The sequence below is a fragment of the Taeniopygia guttata genome, chromosome 10, assembly GCF_048771995.1.
Source record: "Taeniopygia guttata chromosome 10, bTaeGut7.mat, whole genome shotgun sequence".
Taxonomy (NCBI): domain Eukaryota; kingdom Metazoa; phylum Chordata; class Aves; order Passeriformes; family Estrildidae; genus Taeniopygia; species Taeniopygia guttata.
Genome location: NC_133035.1, coordinates 1,030,942 through 1,045,991, shown reverse-complemented (window position 1 = coordinate 1,045,991; position 15,050 = coordinate 1,030,942). Strand labels below are relative to the sequence as shown.

The window sequence follows — 15,050 nt, the reverse complement described above, 5'->3', positions numbered from 1 at the left end:
GAGCGGGGCTCAGCGGAGCAGAGCGGGGCAGGGCAGAGCGGGGCAGAGCGGGGCTCAGCGGAGCAGAGCGGGGCAGGGCAGAGCGGGGCAGAGCGGGGCTCAGCGGAGCAGAGCGGGGCTCGGCGAGGCAGAGCGGGCGGAGCGGGGCAGGGCAGAGCGGGGCTCGGCGGAGCAGAGCGGACGGAGCGGGGCTCGGCGGGCGGAGCGGGGCTCGGCGGGGCAGAGCGGGGCTCGGCGAGGCAGGGCGGGGCTGGGCAGAGCAGGGCAGAGCGGGACTCGGCGGGGCAGAGCGGGGCAGGGCTCAGCGGGGCAGGGCTCAGCGGGGCTCGGCAGGCGGCGCGGGGCAGGGCAGGGCAGGGCAGAGCGGGGCAGAGCGGACGGAGCGGGGCAGAGCGGGGCAGGGCAGAGCGGGGCTCGGCGGGCTCAGCGGGGCAGGGCAGAGCAGACCGGGGCTCGGCGGGCGGCGGGGCCGTGGCGCGGCCGCTCCGCGCTCTCCGCCGCGTTCCGCCCGCGCCGCCGCTGCCGCGCATTGGCTCGGCGGTCGGTCCAATGGGCCGGCGGGGCGGGGCCGTCGCGCTCTCGCGAGAGCGGCGCGGTGCGGGCCGGCGGAACCATGTTGCGGGCGGCGGCGGCGCAGCGGCTGCGGCGGGCGGTGAGTGCGGGGCGAGCCCCGGGCCGTGCGGTGTGCCCCGAGCCCTGTGCCCCGAGCCCTGTGCCCCGAGCCCTGTGCCCCGAGCCCTGTGCCCCGAGCCCTGTGCCCCGGGCCCTGTGCCCCGAGCGGGGCCGTCCCGGCCGGGCGGGCCCTGCCTCATGGCGCGAAGGGGGCGCGGGGCCGGGCTCCTCCCGCCCGGCGGCGGTGGCCGAGGGGGTCTCTGAGGGGCGAGCGCCGTGCGCCGCCGGGCTCGGACTTCTCCCACTCGGGACTCCCCTCCCGCTCTGTCTGTTAAAAATAAAGTTTCGGAGCGGACACAGCATGCTCCAGAAGCCCTTTGCGGCGGTCACGGCAGGCAGGAGTTGAGGACCGATGTCCCGTGTGGGAAGCTGACGCAGGTGGCAGACAAGTCCCGAACTTTTGGGAGTGAGCACTCCCGGCGAGCGCTCGCATCCACCCTTGAGCAGGACAAGCTGAGCAACAGGTGGAGAAGACTTCTAAAGTTACTGTAAACTCTTAAGAATACTTAGAAGTATGTTAGTGGCCCAGGGAGAGGCTTTCTGCAGTACTGTATGTGTATCCACCGTTTCTCAGTCACACCTGTGCAGAAATGTGATTGCCTTAATGATCACAACTTGTGGATGAAACTAATGCAAAACACCTGTTGCTTCTGCAGTTTGACCTTCATGTTGCTCAGCTGGGAGGAGTGCTGGGCTTTTGGAGGCCACTTGCTGCTTGGTGTGTCATCGTGGCTGCTTTACCAAGGTCTAGGTGAACTCAAGGTTAATTGGAGTAGATGATTGATGAGATGTCCCCAAATATCTGTTCAGTCTCTTACTATGCACTAGGAGATACCCCCTCCACTAGAACTGTGTAAAAATAGCCCTTGTAAGCAACTTTAAGTCTCGCAAGTCTCTTTTTGAGCTCTCCAAGGCTTTTACAGGTAATACGGTTCAGTACAGCTCTAAAATAGTAGTTATGCATATATTAAGTGGTTTCAGGTAATAAAAATCTCTTAAAAGATGAGCAAAGGTAGGTTAGGTGAGATGTGATTGAATTAATCAGAAAATGCTATTATAATCATGAGCATGTGCCAGTTGTCGTTAGGCTGCAGGCTTTGTAGAGCAAAGGTCTTGATCTCTGAATCATATGGTACTGCTATTATGTAAACAGTACTTTATTCACATGCTCACTGCACAATTCAGTTTCATGGCCTGGGCATGTGAGAGGTCAGCTGCCTGGTTTTCAGCCATACACGTGTAAACTAGTAACTTTGTAAAATAAGGCTAGTAAAAAAACATTGTGTGCATCTTCAGTGTATGTGTAATAATGTAGTCTGTGACAGAAGTGAAACAAACTCACAGGTTTTGTTTCAGTTTTTGAAAAGTGCAAAGTTTAGCCCTGCTGACGCTTATAGCTCAAGATTGAGTGGAGTCTAGAGAAAAAGATGAGAGAGACCTATGAAGTATGAGCAGGAAGGAAAGTTGAACTTTTGTACAACTTAAAGATGGGAATACTGAGGAGGAATGAGACTGCAAGTGCACAGAAACTTGGTGCAGAGGTGGGAATAAGTGATTTAGGGACGTCCCTGTGTTGAAATGTACTCGGTGTTGTATTTCAAAATAGCTTTGTTGATTTTTATTGGTTTGCATGGGGTGTATTTGGAGAAGTTTATTGTGTATTTTGTCTTTCTCTTGCTGCTTCAATCCCCCTGTAAAATTAAGTCCTTATTATGATTGCCAAATCCTTTTTGCAAAGTGGTTTTATTTTTTCTTGTTGTTCTTTGCTGCAGTTATAGCTCCTTTTTAATTCAGGTGCCTTTAGTGTTGTTTTTCTTATTAGTGTTTCCTGGAGTTACAGTGCTGTCTCTTAGACCGCTTTTGTAGCCAGGTCTTTAGAGAGGTTCTAGAAGTATATTCTTGAGTTCCCTTCTCTCTGAGTTTACCAGATTTATTTAGTTAGTTTAAAATTTTACAGCTACAAGACTGTGTCTTACTTTGGCATTGCTTTGTCGTTTAGGAATGTAGCCTTTATCTTTAGTAATACCCCAATTACTAGTTTCTGGAGCTCTTTCTTGGGAACTTTGTCCTGTGTTAGTGGTTCTCCATGAGATCCAGAATTCCTAATAAGCAGTTTTAAAATTTTATCTTCTACCCAGTTTGCTTTTACAACTAAGTAAATACTCTCTAGAGATACCTTTGTGGGTCCAGTTGTTTGGTGCTCTTGTGAATGTCTGTTTTGGTTTTGTTCCTGTAACTTCCAGTGGCTCTTCTAAAGAAAGACAAACTTTCTTTTCTGAGGTGAAGTTTCTAGCAACCTGTTTGTTATTGATGCATATTTGGAGCGTGGGGCTATGTGGAATTCACCTGCTGCATCTCTGGCATTTCTTGGGACAACTTTTTGGCTGACACATCTTGTGTTGTTGTGTCTGTCACATGTTTCAGCTGGAGCCGATTTCCTAATTCCGGTGTTATTAATGAATGTCCTTGGAGCAGGCTGTGGACAGCCACTAGTGTTGCCAGCAGAGGCCACGGGTGCTGCATACCAATCTCACCAAGCAGCAAGCAAAGATTTATGGCACTTCCCTCTGGGTTTTCCCAGCTCTTGACAGGGCTGTTTTTTAGCATACAAGCAGCAAATCTATCTGTAAGAGGTGCTGGGCATGAGTGCTGTTCATGGCCTGGCTGTGTGCTGAAAGGCCACAGCTGCTCCCTTTGCAGTGGCTTTGTGTGAAGAGCAGATCACCTGTGCACATTTAGTGCTGCAGGATGTGTGTGGTGTTGGCTTCACCTGTGCACGTGTACTGGATGTGCCCAGATTGCTGATGTTACACTGTGACAGTAGCAGTGACCAATCTGGTATTTTGTCTGGAGCCTAGAAATCCAGATATTGTACTTAAAATTTTTGTGCTCTGTTTGGAAAACATTTATGTGTTTATCAGTGGGGAGCAAAACGGTGCTTTGGGGAAACTTGAGACAATCAGTGCAGTGAATCTGTGGCTATTTTGCAAGTGGCTTAATTGATTAATATTGCACATCTGAGTTAATCTTAGGAACTTTTAGACATCTGGAAGTCAGAGGCCAAGTTTGCTCTACAGTAAATACTGAGGAGGGAAGAGGGAGTTGGAAATTCTTGGTGGTTTTCACTCACAAATGTTAGTTTTGGTATAAACTGAGTCACTGTCCAGAGTTTTCACCAGAGAGGAAGTGCAGATGTTTTTGCTGTAGAGGAAACATAGGTGTCTATCTGTGATTTGTACCTTAACCCGAGGAAAATAAACTTCCCAGTTCGACCTCCGTGTTGCTGGGATGTCATTACCTGCTGTCATGCTGCAGAAGCTACTCAGGTGCCCAAGTTGGTGGGATGTTTATCTGGAGGTGATTTCTGTGGGTAGCCTGATTTTCTAGGGCTTGGTTTTCACCAGGAACCTTCAGTGGCTCAAGCACTGAGTGCAGTTCCTTCTTAAGGCATTGCTTTCAACACTTTGATTGATCTGTGTGTCTTATTTCTAGTGTTTTCTTTCCTTGCTGCCAGCTGGTTAGGTTTATTCTCTACCTTCCTATTTTATTTAGGCTTCCTAAGCAGACATCCTGCCCAAGAGCAGAAATGATGTCAGTGAAGTGATGGGCTGCTCTCCCACACATCCAACTGGACAGTAACTTCATCAAAATAACTGTGTGTTCTACCATTGACTCATTGCAGATTCTTAGTTTCCAGGACCATATGACTGGATTCATTACCCTCTGATTTTACTGCAGATTCTTTATTATAAATAACGAAAGTCAGTTTGGTTTGGTTTCGTTTATTGAGAAAATTATTTAATGTGTCCTAGTATATAAAATTCAGACTCACATAGAAACCTCATTTGTCATATAATGTGACTTTAAATTTATTTTGAATCTGGTCTTGTCTTTATGTTCAGAAATGTCATCCATGAAGTGACCTTCTGGTGTGCATATTGTGTATATTCCCACAAATATAAAATATGGGATTATAGGTTTAGGAATAATACCTGATTAATGCTGTAATAGCCACTCTGCTTAAGCAACTTCTATTGCTCGTATTCGTTTTGGCTGAAAAACAATTATTTCTCAGTTTATTCTAGAATGGTTTGACAGAATGATGGTGCTAGTGCAGTGCTTATTTAGGGAAAAATGATACTATAGGCAGAAATAAATGTGTTTAAAATGCATGTGTCTCCCTTTGGAAATTTGAAAACTTGAGGATTTTCCAGGAATATGGTCCACTTTACCCTATGACACAACTGTAAATCATTGGAGAGTGGGCTTTTTGCCACAAAGGCATGGATTTATTCTTCAAATGGTGACTAAAATTTCGTTACTTTTATTGTGGATGATGTATGAAACATAATCAAAAATACAGTGTCTGATCTATAGTGGCAGTAAATATTTTGTTACTGGCAATTGGTTTCAAAGGAGCTTAGAATATTAAATCACAGCAAGCATAAGCATTATGCTTAACCTTAAGCATAAGAGATTAAATGCAGAGCACTTTTACAAGAATCTTATTGTTTTAATCAAAAGGACAAATTATGATCCAGATTCTGCAAAAACGTATCCTTGTATTTTTATTTGTGCACTGTGATTAGCTTCAGGGAAGTCCTTGGGATTTTCTTTCTGTGTTTGAAATTCAGTATGTTGATAGGCTTTATGGGGTTGAAATCCAGGTGCAAATTTTAGCCTCTTGTATTTTCTGAGGCTTATTTTATTTAGGGTTGTAGGCAAGTGCCTGTTTGGCACGAGGAGAGATGGGGTTGGAATGTAAATTTTAAAAAGTAGTGTTTGTGCATCTTCAGCATTGTGTTAGTATTTGTTCCTTGGTTATATTAATGAATTTACTTTGTTTTCCATGTGTTCCATCCTACATTGATCATAACTGAAGTCTTCAGTTGGGCTTTATGTAGGGTAAACAAACACTTGAGAGACGTTATTCCTGTTCCCATCCAAAATGGTTTCCCTACCCTAGTATTAGGCTTGGAGGAATAGTGCTTTTCACAGATACACCCGAATATTAGAGAGGAAGGTCTCAAAATTTAGAATATTTTGGTTTGGTTTTATGGCAGTTTTTTGCCTTTTTTTCTTTTTTGTTTCTTTCATTTTTGCTTTAGAAGCTCAAGTTTGTGTATGGATGGTGAATTGGTCAAAATTGTTAAGTACCGTTAAATTGTGATAGTAGACTAAGTGCTCAGATGTTTTGAAGGAAAAGAGGGAAAAGTGAACCTGATGCCTATAAAGATTTCTCCTAGTGTGTTTTCAGGCTGTCAGCCCCTGCTGCTTAATTTTCATCCAGCCACTGCATAAAATTTTGCCTCTAAATATAAAAGTGGGTTCTGTAGCTAGATTTTGTTTAAAACTTATAATAAAAAACTGCCAGAGAACCACCCTAGAAAACCAAGTAAATATTTATTTGCAGCTGTAGATTTCATTGTGTCTTACTCTTGTTTGTCTAATCCTCAGTCTTTAAGGTACTTGGTTAAGTTGATTGACTGAGCTTGAATGTAATGTGTTAAAATGTTTTTCTTAATTTTGTTTGGTATTTTCCTGTGGAGTTTCATCAGTTTAAGCACAGCACGTTACACACAAGCTGAAGTCAAGCAGGTTTGACTTTTCCTTTTTGTATCACCCTATGTATTCTCTTAATAAAAATTTTCTAGAATGAGGCTAGCAGTGTTTTATGATTTGTATAAGTGATGAATTTCTGTAAAGCCTTGGACTCCCAGAGGAACAGTTTTTATTTCAGTGCTGAGTTTCCTGCTCGTGTGTCTCTGTTCCTTTGCAGGCGTCGGTGCTGCGGAGGTCCCAGAGCACCTTGGTGGTGGCAGAACACAACAATGAGTCCCTCACACCCATCACCCTCAACACCATCACTGCGGCAAAGAGCTTGGGAGGGGAGGTTTCCTGTCTGGTGGCTGGTACCAGCTGTGACAAGGTAGGAAATGCTATTTTCATACCAATGAAATAAAGAATGCAGTGCAACAACACTTGGCAGCATCTCGGGCAGCCTCAAAGATAATCTGTAGTCAGGAGAAACCGTGCCAGGAGTTGCTAATCTGCCAGAAAAGTCCTGCACTTGGAACTGCTTCTCTTCTAAAGAGAAAATAGGGATATAGATTTCATTTCACAGGGGACGGTATCAATAATGGTTGTTACATGCTTGAGCAAGCAAATTTTTATAGGACTAAAGGACAATTAACTTTTAAAACAAGATAGGTTTCTGTAAAGTTTAAATGACAAATATTGCAGTGCTAAGAATTTGGAAAGAAGCTTTTGCTTGTTTAAATGGAAACCAGCAGAAGTGAAACAACAGTGATAAATTGGGCTTTTGAGCAAGTTGCTGTTACTAACCAGTCACTAGTTGTGTAGAGTGTTTGCAACCTGAAATTCTGAAATTAGTGCTTCTTGACTTTATCACATAGCTCATGTAGTAAAAAGTTCCTTGTATGTTAGCTGTGTATTTTTAGTGTAATTCTGATGTGCCAATTCTAGAGGCAATGTCCTTAGTACGTTAGTGGCACTTTTATTCCAGTGTGACTTTGTATGGTGTGAGCAGTAGAAATACAAAAAACTGTGCCTAACACTTGCATACTGTTTATGCACTGTTATTTTGAAAGGAACAAGTAGTATCTCATGAAGAAGGCATACTTAGAGCAGCTTACTCACAAATAGTTGGAGAAACCTCAGTAGCTATTCAGGTGTTTAAGGTGGAGATGAAGCAAATATTTATCTAAATCAAGAAAATGAAAAACAAAAAAAAGAAATAATTGCCTCACATGTGTCTTTAATTCTCCTTATTTTATGCACTTGCATAGGAGAAAAAAGATTGTGAATGTTTTGTTTGTTTGTTTTAATGCTAAATATATGGAGTCTGTATGTTATGGTGGGGAAAAGTATTTTATAAAAAACAAAGGCTTAGAGATTTTTATTTAAGAGCCAGTGACTCAAACAGATATTCTGTAGCAGCTACTAGGGTTTTTTTCTTTATTTCCTTTTGTTAATTTTTGAGGGTAAACTGATACTCATCAAACTCAGTAAAACTACACTGTTTCTGGGTGATGCATGTGGTCTCCAGACCTTGCTGTCAGTCCTCTTCTCTCTGATCTGCAGTAACCCTTTTATCATTTAAACTTCACTTGTGCCAATTCAAAAAAAAAAAAAAAAAAAAAAAAAAAAAAAAAGCATAAATATAAATTGAAAATTCACATTGCTTCAGTGGGCAAAAAGTCAGATGCAAACAAAGGGTTGCTCCTAGAATTTGGACAAAAATCATAACAGCATTGTACATTTGTATTTGTATGGTAGATACTGACTGATCTAAAAGAAAGTAGGATTGTTTTCTTGGTGATTGTATTGGAACACTGAGCAGTAATCCTTTGGGTGGCTGTTGCTGGCTGCAGTAAGAAATGCTGGGGTCGGTGTGGAGCCCTGCACGCAGGAGGAAAGTTCTCCCCAGTGTGATTTGCTCCGTTCGCTCTCATTCACAAACTCATTTTCATTGTCCCATGAGGCGCTATGCTGTGGGTCAGAAGACCTGCATTTCATCCCTTTCAGGTCGGTACTGATTTTGAAATTGATGTACTTTTGGTTCTGGTTTTCTGAATCTATAGGCTGTGAGCTATTTGCAGTGGGGACTACGTTATTACATATTTGTGGTGCCTGTTAAAACACAACTAATAATAATTCACTTCTGATCACAGGTAGCATCAGAACTCAGCAAAGTGCAGGGCGTTGCAAAAGTTCTCGTGGCTCAGCATGATGTGTACAAGGGATTTCTAGCAGGTGAGAGTTGTTCTTGTTCTTACCTATTGATAAAAGAAATTTATTTGGGTAGTTGTGATTGAAAATAAGATAGTTGTAAATTCTGAGCAATATATTTTTATTCTCAGAGGAGCTGACTCCCTTGATTGTGGAAACTCATAAAAAATTTAATTACACCCACATTTGTGCCGGAGCATCTGCCTTTGGGAAGGTAAGTATTAGATCAAAGAGCATCAAAAAGTTCTTGTAGAAAAGAGACAGACGCTGCTGTATGTAAGAGTGTGAATCAAAGGCCTGAGAGAGATAAGCCATGGACAGTTCTGCATTAGCAAACTATTTTACAGTAGTTTGCTTAAGAGGTCATTAGTTAGATTTAATGATTCATGTTTGAGTTCTTTTATGAGCTGATTTGAAAAAAATAGCGTAGAAGAAATATTCTGTGGTAACCAGCCAACCCTATTGACACAAGGCAAAATGTGCAGTAAGGCAGACGGATTAAGTGATCTGAAAGCATGAAAATTGTAAGGAAAAGCACAGCAAATTGGGATGAAAAATCTGTTATTTTCATGTTGAAATGAAAGTGTGCAAACCTATTGGAAGCAAACTTTTTTTTTTGGAGTGGGATTTGCATCTGTGATATAAGTCATGGATGTTGAAATGTCTGTAAACATATATAAATAACAGATCTTAGTTCCAACCAGGATGGCTTTTAATGAAAATACAATTTAAAAGAAACTTTTTTTTTGGGGATGTGTTTATAAGTGCATGGAAGGCCTCAGTATTAAGAATCTGGGCAACATTGTGGTGCAGTAAATTAGAAAAAAGGATCCTTCAGAAATCTTGCCGATGTAGGACAGGTAATCACATCGGCCTTCTGTCTGACTGCTTTCACTTCTAATCAATAGCAATCCACATGCTTGTGTTTTTCTATGAGAAATTAAGCCTTAGGTTTTAAATTTTATTTTCTTTTTTTTTTCTTCTTTTTGTTTTAAACTGCAGTGTCATAGTAGGAGTTAATGGCTTTTGCTTTAAAGCTTACACTGCCATTTTTGAGTGCTTCGTGTGAGTAAAGATTTCAGACCTGGGCCTTTTTTCATGTACCAGATTAGGAGGCAGACAAAAAGTGAATAATCATCTTACCATTAATTTCTTCATCATTTCTGCTGCTCTTTTTATATTTCTTCCCACTCTAAAGGTGCTAATTAATTTTCTGGAGTAAATTTTGGAGCAAGAGAATATATACTTTAATATTAAATTAAATTTTTTTTTTTTGCTTTGGACGGAAGAGTGCAGGGTTTTTTTCCTATAATTTCTGGCATCTAACTTCCAAAAGCACCATTTTTTTCCCCCTTGAAGTGCCAAGACCTCATCAATCCATAACTGTCATTTTTCTGAGTAAATGGCATCTATATTCAGTTTTAGAATATTTGAAGCAAATAAGTCTCCTAATTTAAGATATTGAATTAAGGGTTTACTTACAGTAAGTCTCGTAAAATGTCTAATGTTATTACAGTAATGGGGTTTTATTTGGCTGCTAAAGCTACATGAGTAGCCCTTCAAAAATCTTAGTTCTAGATGTCTTAGAGCCATACACAGCCATATGAAGCTAAAATTGGGTCAGCAGTGTTCTTTTACTGACCATGTGTGTTTTACTTTGCTTACTTTGCTAACTTGTCATCTCTAACTTCTAGAATCTTATTCCCAGAGTGGCTGGCAAGCTTGATGTTGCCCCTGTTTCTGATATTATTGAAATTAAGTCCCCAGATACTTTTGTGAGAACTATCTATGCAGGTGGGTAATCATAAAAGCTGTGTGGTATTTGTCCAATTAAGAATCCAGTAGTGCTAATTTTTCTACGTGATCCTAATGTTAAAACCTTGGAATATGATAGGAGTTTTCCCTTTACAATCTCAATTGCTGTGACTCATAAAAAATGAAGCCTGGGGATGGACATGATGCTCCCTGTGTGAGAAAGCAAATAATTCCAAGGGCTTTGGTAGCAGCATGTCAAACCCATGTCTGTCACCTTAAGGAACAGAATTTGGTCCCATCCTTTCCATGGACTGTGTTTGTTAATGCCCTTCTGGTCAGGTTTTGGAAAGCATAAGACATCAGGTTAGTTGTCCAGCTTTATTTAATAAGACTAGCATTAGTGCTGATTTAAGATACCACAGGGTTATTTTTTCTAATTACGAAGACATTGAATGAATTATTTCTAATATTTAATTACCTTAATTTGTAATTATTTTTTCAGTCTTGTTTCTCTAATGCTTGGCTGACACTGTGTTTTATTTTAAATATTGGCTCATTAGCTTGTGTTTCTTAAGATTGTACCACATGTACCAGCAGGGTATTACATTTTGAATTATGGTACTGGAATGTGGTTTAGTACTGCACTTTAAGTTACTTCCCAGTAATTCACAGTTTCAAGATGACTTGTTTATGAATAGTTGAATTTTTATGAATGTTGCAGCATTTTTTCTTTTAGCATTCCCTGCAGCCTCCAGTGCGAAGTATTATATTATAGAGAGAAACACAGTCCCACAGATACTTGGAGGAGGCCTCATTGTCTTCAGTTCTGATGAATTAACGCAACAGGATAAAAGATCTACTTTGAATTACAGACATTCTTTATGTGTAAGAATGCCATTTTCAAAGGTGTTTTTTTCATCCATTCTGAAATTTAAAATCTCATTCATAAGAGATTATTTGAATGCTTTGTCTCCTTTAAAAATAGATGATTTGTATTCATACTTTAGAAACACGGGGCTAAAACATAAATGAAAGTATTTGTAATCTCTATTTATTAAGTGCCAAGTTTTAGTCATCTAAAACTACAATTTTGGGAAGTACCTTGGTGGATGTTCCATATGCTAGTACAATTGCTAATGTGGTTTTGATATTAATTTTGGGTTTTTTTTTTAAAGCACAGTATGTCTGATAATATTTAAAATTTTAATGTCCCTTTTTTTAGGAAATATTATTTGCACTGTGCAGTGTGATGAAGCAATCAAAGTGTTTACTGTACGGGGAACTTCATTTGAGGCTGCTCCAGTGAGTGGTGGTAATGCCAGTGTAGAAAAGTGTGAGTATCTGTTCTGCGATGCCGTTGTTTTGTTTAATAGAGTTAGTTTTGCTCACTGCATGGTGTTTTGTAGAAGGATTTGTCAAAGCAAACTGATTGTCATCATGTTGGCTTTATACTTTTAAATACAGGTGCTTGCACTTTTTAGTGATGTCTGGTAAGAGAAGATACAGATTATCTGCACAGTTACTTCCTTGTCCTTGACCAGAAATGAGATTATCTGTGCTGAAATCCATGCTTGTTCCACTGCCTAAACGTCTGCCACTGCAGTTTTGAAACTTGAAGTAAGGACAAGTTTGTCCTTACAGCTGTTTGAATAACCAGATTGGTTTTCAAAACAAGACTGAGCAAAAATAGAAGTGTTTGGTGCTCCATATTTTTGGTTTAGTCATATTGCAATTGAGATAGGTCATTACATCATCAAGCTAAATTAGTGGCAGTTTAAATTGATTTGAGAATACGGAGTTGTTTTTTTAGATCAGTTTTAACCATATCAGTTCAATTTACAATTCAATGAAGCCAGTGTAGCTCTGATAATTGAGAAATCCAGTCACAGAATGACAAAGTAATTGATGCTGGAAAGGGTCTCTAGAGATCATCTAGGCCAGCCCCATGGACTAAGTTGCCCAGGACTGTGTCCAGTCAGGTTTTGAGAATGTCCACAGGTGGAGACTTTACAACTACTCTGGTTAACCTGTTCCATTTTGGTGACCTCTGCTGTTTTTCACTGCGAGCCTTTTTGTTTTGTGGCTTAGTCCCTGCCTCTGAACTATCCCGTATTTCCTAACATCTGTGGCTGGCAGAATTCAAACGTTACTGAATTAGTGTGTTGCATTGTTGGTGTGTAGCCTGAGCGGCGTGTCTGCCTGTGATGGTAAGGCTCACACTTGTTCTGCTGGGTTGGTGTCAGTGTGTAGCACTTGTACAGCAGAATTCCCTGTAGTGCAGTTTGTGCTGTAGGTTCCCTGAGCACAGCTGGTGAACAAGGCTCGTTACTCAGTGCCAGGAGCAACTGCTGAGACTCGGCAAAAGCTCGAGGTAGAATCGATTGTAGAATGAACTTTGAGTTAAGCATGAGCTCAGGTTTCAGTTTGAAAACACATGCTTTCTCAATTTCCTTGTGGGCGTTGGGCTCATGTGGTGACTGCAGTGACCCCCCCGCCACCCGTGGGTATCTCGGAGTGGATTGAGCAGAAGCTGACGAAGAGCGACCGGCCGGAGCTCACCAGTGCCAGAGTGGTTGTGTCAGGGGGTGAGTGAGCACAGTGACCCGACTGAGGCTGCATTGCACTAATGGCACCTCTTGGTATATCGTGGCTGTAGCAGAACACTGTTATGTAATACATTAAAAAAAAGAAATGATGATATTCCATGGGGGCTACCGGGGAAGCACCTCATGTGTATTTTGTAAAGAGGTAATACATGAGTTTAGCATATGCTGGGAGGCTTTGTAAGAACATTTTTATATTTGATGAGCCTCTTCGAAATTTTAGCAATATGAACTGTTTTTTAGATGGAAATGTATTATGTTTTTCGTGTATCAAAATTTATTATGTATCAAAATTACTGCTGATCATTTCAGTCAGTCTGAACATTATTATGTAATGACCTTAATTATTTTAAAACCTGTATTGATTGTATTCTACTCCTTAGGTATCAAGTGATGGGCTGTGATTTTTACTGTATGCCTACAGCTAAAATTATTTCTTAGTAATCCCACAACAGTGTTTTGTTCCTGAAGCCAGCAGAGGGAGCACAAATTAGTTAAAAAAATTGTTTCCCTGGCTTTGGAGAATGACCTTGATGGTGCTGTGTGCAGGAAGTAAACAAGACAGAGTGGTGTTGGTTTATACACGTGAAATGTTAATGGCAAAGACAAAAGCTAAATCTCCAAATATTAAGTACTGGTTAGTAATGTATCCAACCAAAAATACCCTATGCAATCATATCTTTGAGTGTTTGCAAATGCTAATACTCATACAGAAAGTTTACATAGGCAAAAAAAATCTTAAAACACATGTTCTTATTTCTTGATCTTCTTTTGTTCTTAATTTGCAAGGAAGGGGCTTGAAGAGTGGTGAAAATTTTAAGTTGCTGTATGACCTTGCAGATCAATTGCATGCTGCAGGTAAACTTGTTTTCCTCCTTTTTTTTAACCCTGTTTATTATATTTAAACAGGTCACATTAAAACCAGAATTTAGCTTAAGTCTTTTATTTTCATGTCTCTATGAAATGGTTAAAATGCTCTTAGTTTAGTAATAGATAAAGTTTTGTCAACTATACTTAAGTGCCTGTGTATGAAGCAAAATACTAACCTATAATACTCTCTGTGCTTCTCAAATCTCCAGAACAGAAAGTGGTCATAGCTCATTTTGAAGAGCTGATACTTTCTGCATATATACATTTCTAGTCCTTCTTTACAGAATCCCACTCACATTGTAGTTTGAGTGGCTCAGTGCTTTTGTATTAACAGGAGAAAATAAACCATATGCAATGTTTTGGTGAAGTATTTTGTATAAAGGTAGGGAAAGAAGAAGAAACTGTTTGCGCTAATGTTTTGATTCCATTAATTTTAGCATTCACGTTAATAGTTTTACATGATTGGCTTAGTTTTTAAAGTGGTGTTTTTGCTAACTAAATGTCCATATGGCATTTTTGAGTTTACTTTGATATTTTTCTTTACCATGCCTGATTTTTGAGATTCACAGCAATACAAGATAGCACATATGTTCCATTCAGACTTGAAGGAACATTTTGGGAAGGCGTTTATGGGAAAATATTCTTTTCACAAAACAACAAGAAAAAAAATCATGGAAATATGCCAGATTGAAATCCTTGGTTTAAATATATGGCCTTTGGTGCTGGGAGTAGGGATTTCCTGTTGCTTATGAAGTGCATTAGCACTTAGTATTTGGAAGTTTTTAGCTAGTGGTATAGAGAGGGATTACCATAAGAGCTTTTAAGAGGGAGGTTTTTAAATATGTGCCCTTAGAGTGTGGGACTCTTCAGTAAAATACATGGGCTTTTATGGTGATATAAATTTGGCTCACAAATATTTTAGAAGAAAACATTGAAAATATTTTCTTTCAACTAGTTGGAGCTTCCCGTGCAGCTGTTGATGCTGGCTTTGTTCCTAATGACATGCAAGTCGGACAGACGGGCAAAATAGTAGCACCAGTAAGTATGGAAATACCTCTCAGCACAGAGCTGGGATGGCTTCTAGCATGCATTCTCCTTCAGAGCGAGCACTTAGAGATGAGCTATGTCTTAATTCCAGGCCTAACAGGAGCAGCAGTGTTCCCACTGTGATACTGTCACTTGACACTGCGTTTGCAAAATGCCAGAAGCAAGCTGGGATGGAAATCTCTGCTTGATGGGATGAATCTGAATGGATGTGAATGGGATGTGTTCTGACACAGCTTTGTCAGGGGTTTGCATGCTGCATTTTTTCATAGCTGCCTGAGCCTTTTTTAGCTTCCTAGATGATATGCTAAGAGATGTCATTACTGGCATAAACTCAAAATTACAGCAATCTGT

General features: G+C 40.8%; 1 protein-coding gene across 1 annotated transcript in view; it reads left to right on the top strand.

Moving 5' to 3' along the window:
• The first annotated feature begins 503 nt into the window (after positions 1-503).
• The window catches only part of ETFA (electron transfer flavoprotein subunit alpha), a 29,498-nt gene continuing 14,951 nt past the window's right edge, over positions 504-15,050 (top strand). The window contains exons 1-9 of the mRNA XM_002191918.7: positions 504-652; positions 6,452-6,601; positions 8,367-8,448; positions 8,556-8,638; positions 10,119-10,218; positions 11,402-11,512; positions 12,663-12,764; positions 13,572-13,640; positions 14,608-14,690. Of these exons, the coding sequence (XP_002191954.2) occupies positions 614-652; positions 6,452-6,601; positions 8,367-8,448; positions 8,556-8,638; positions 10,119-10,218; positions 11,402-11,512; positions 12,663-12,764; positions 13,572-13,640; positions 14,608-14,690 (819 nt within the window). The 5' untranslated portion in view covers positions 504-613. The remainder of the gene's footprint in view (positions 653-6,451; positions 6,602-8,366; positions 8,449-8,555; positions 8,639-10,118; positions 10,219-11,401; positions 11,513-12,662; positions 12,765-13,571; positions 13,641-14,607; positions 14,691-15,050) is intronic.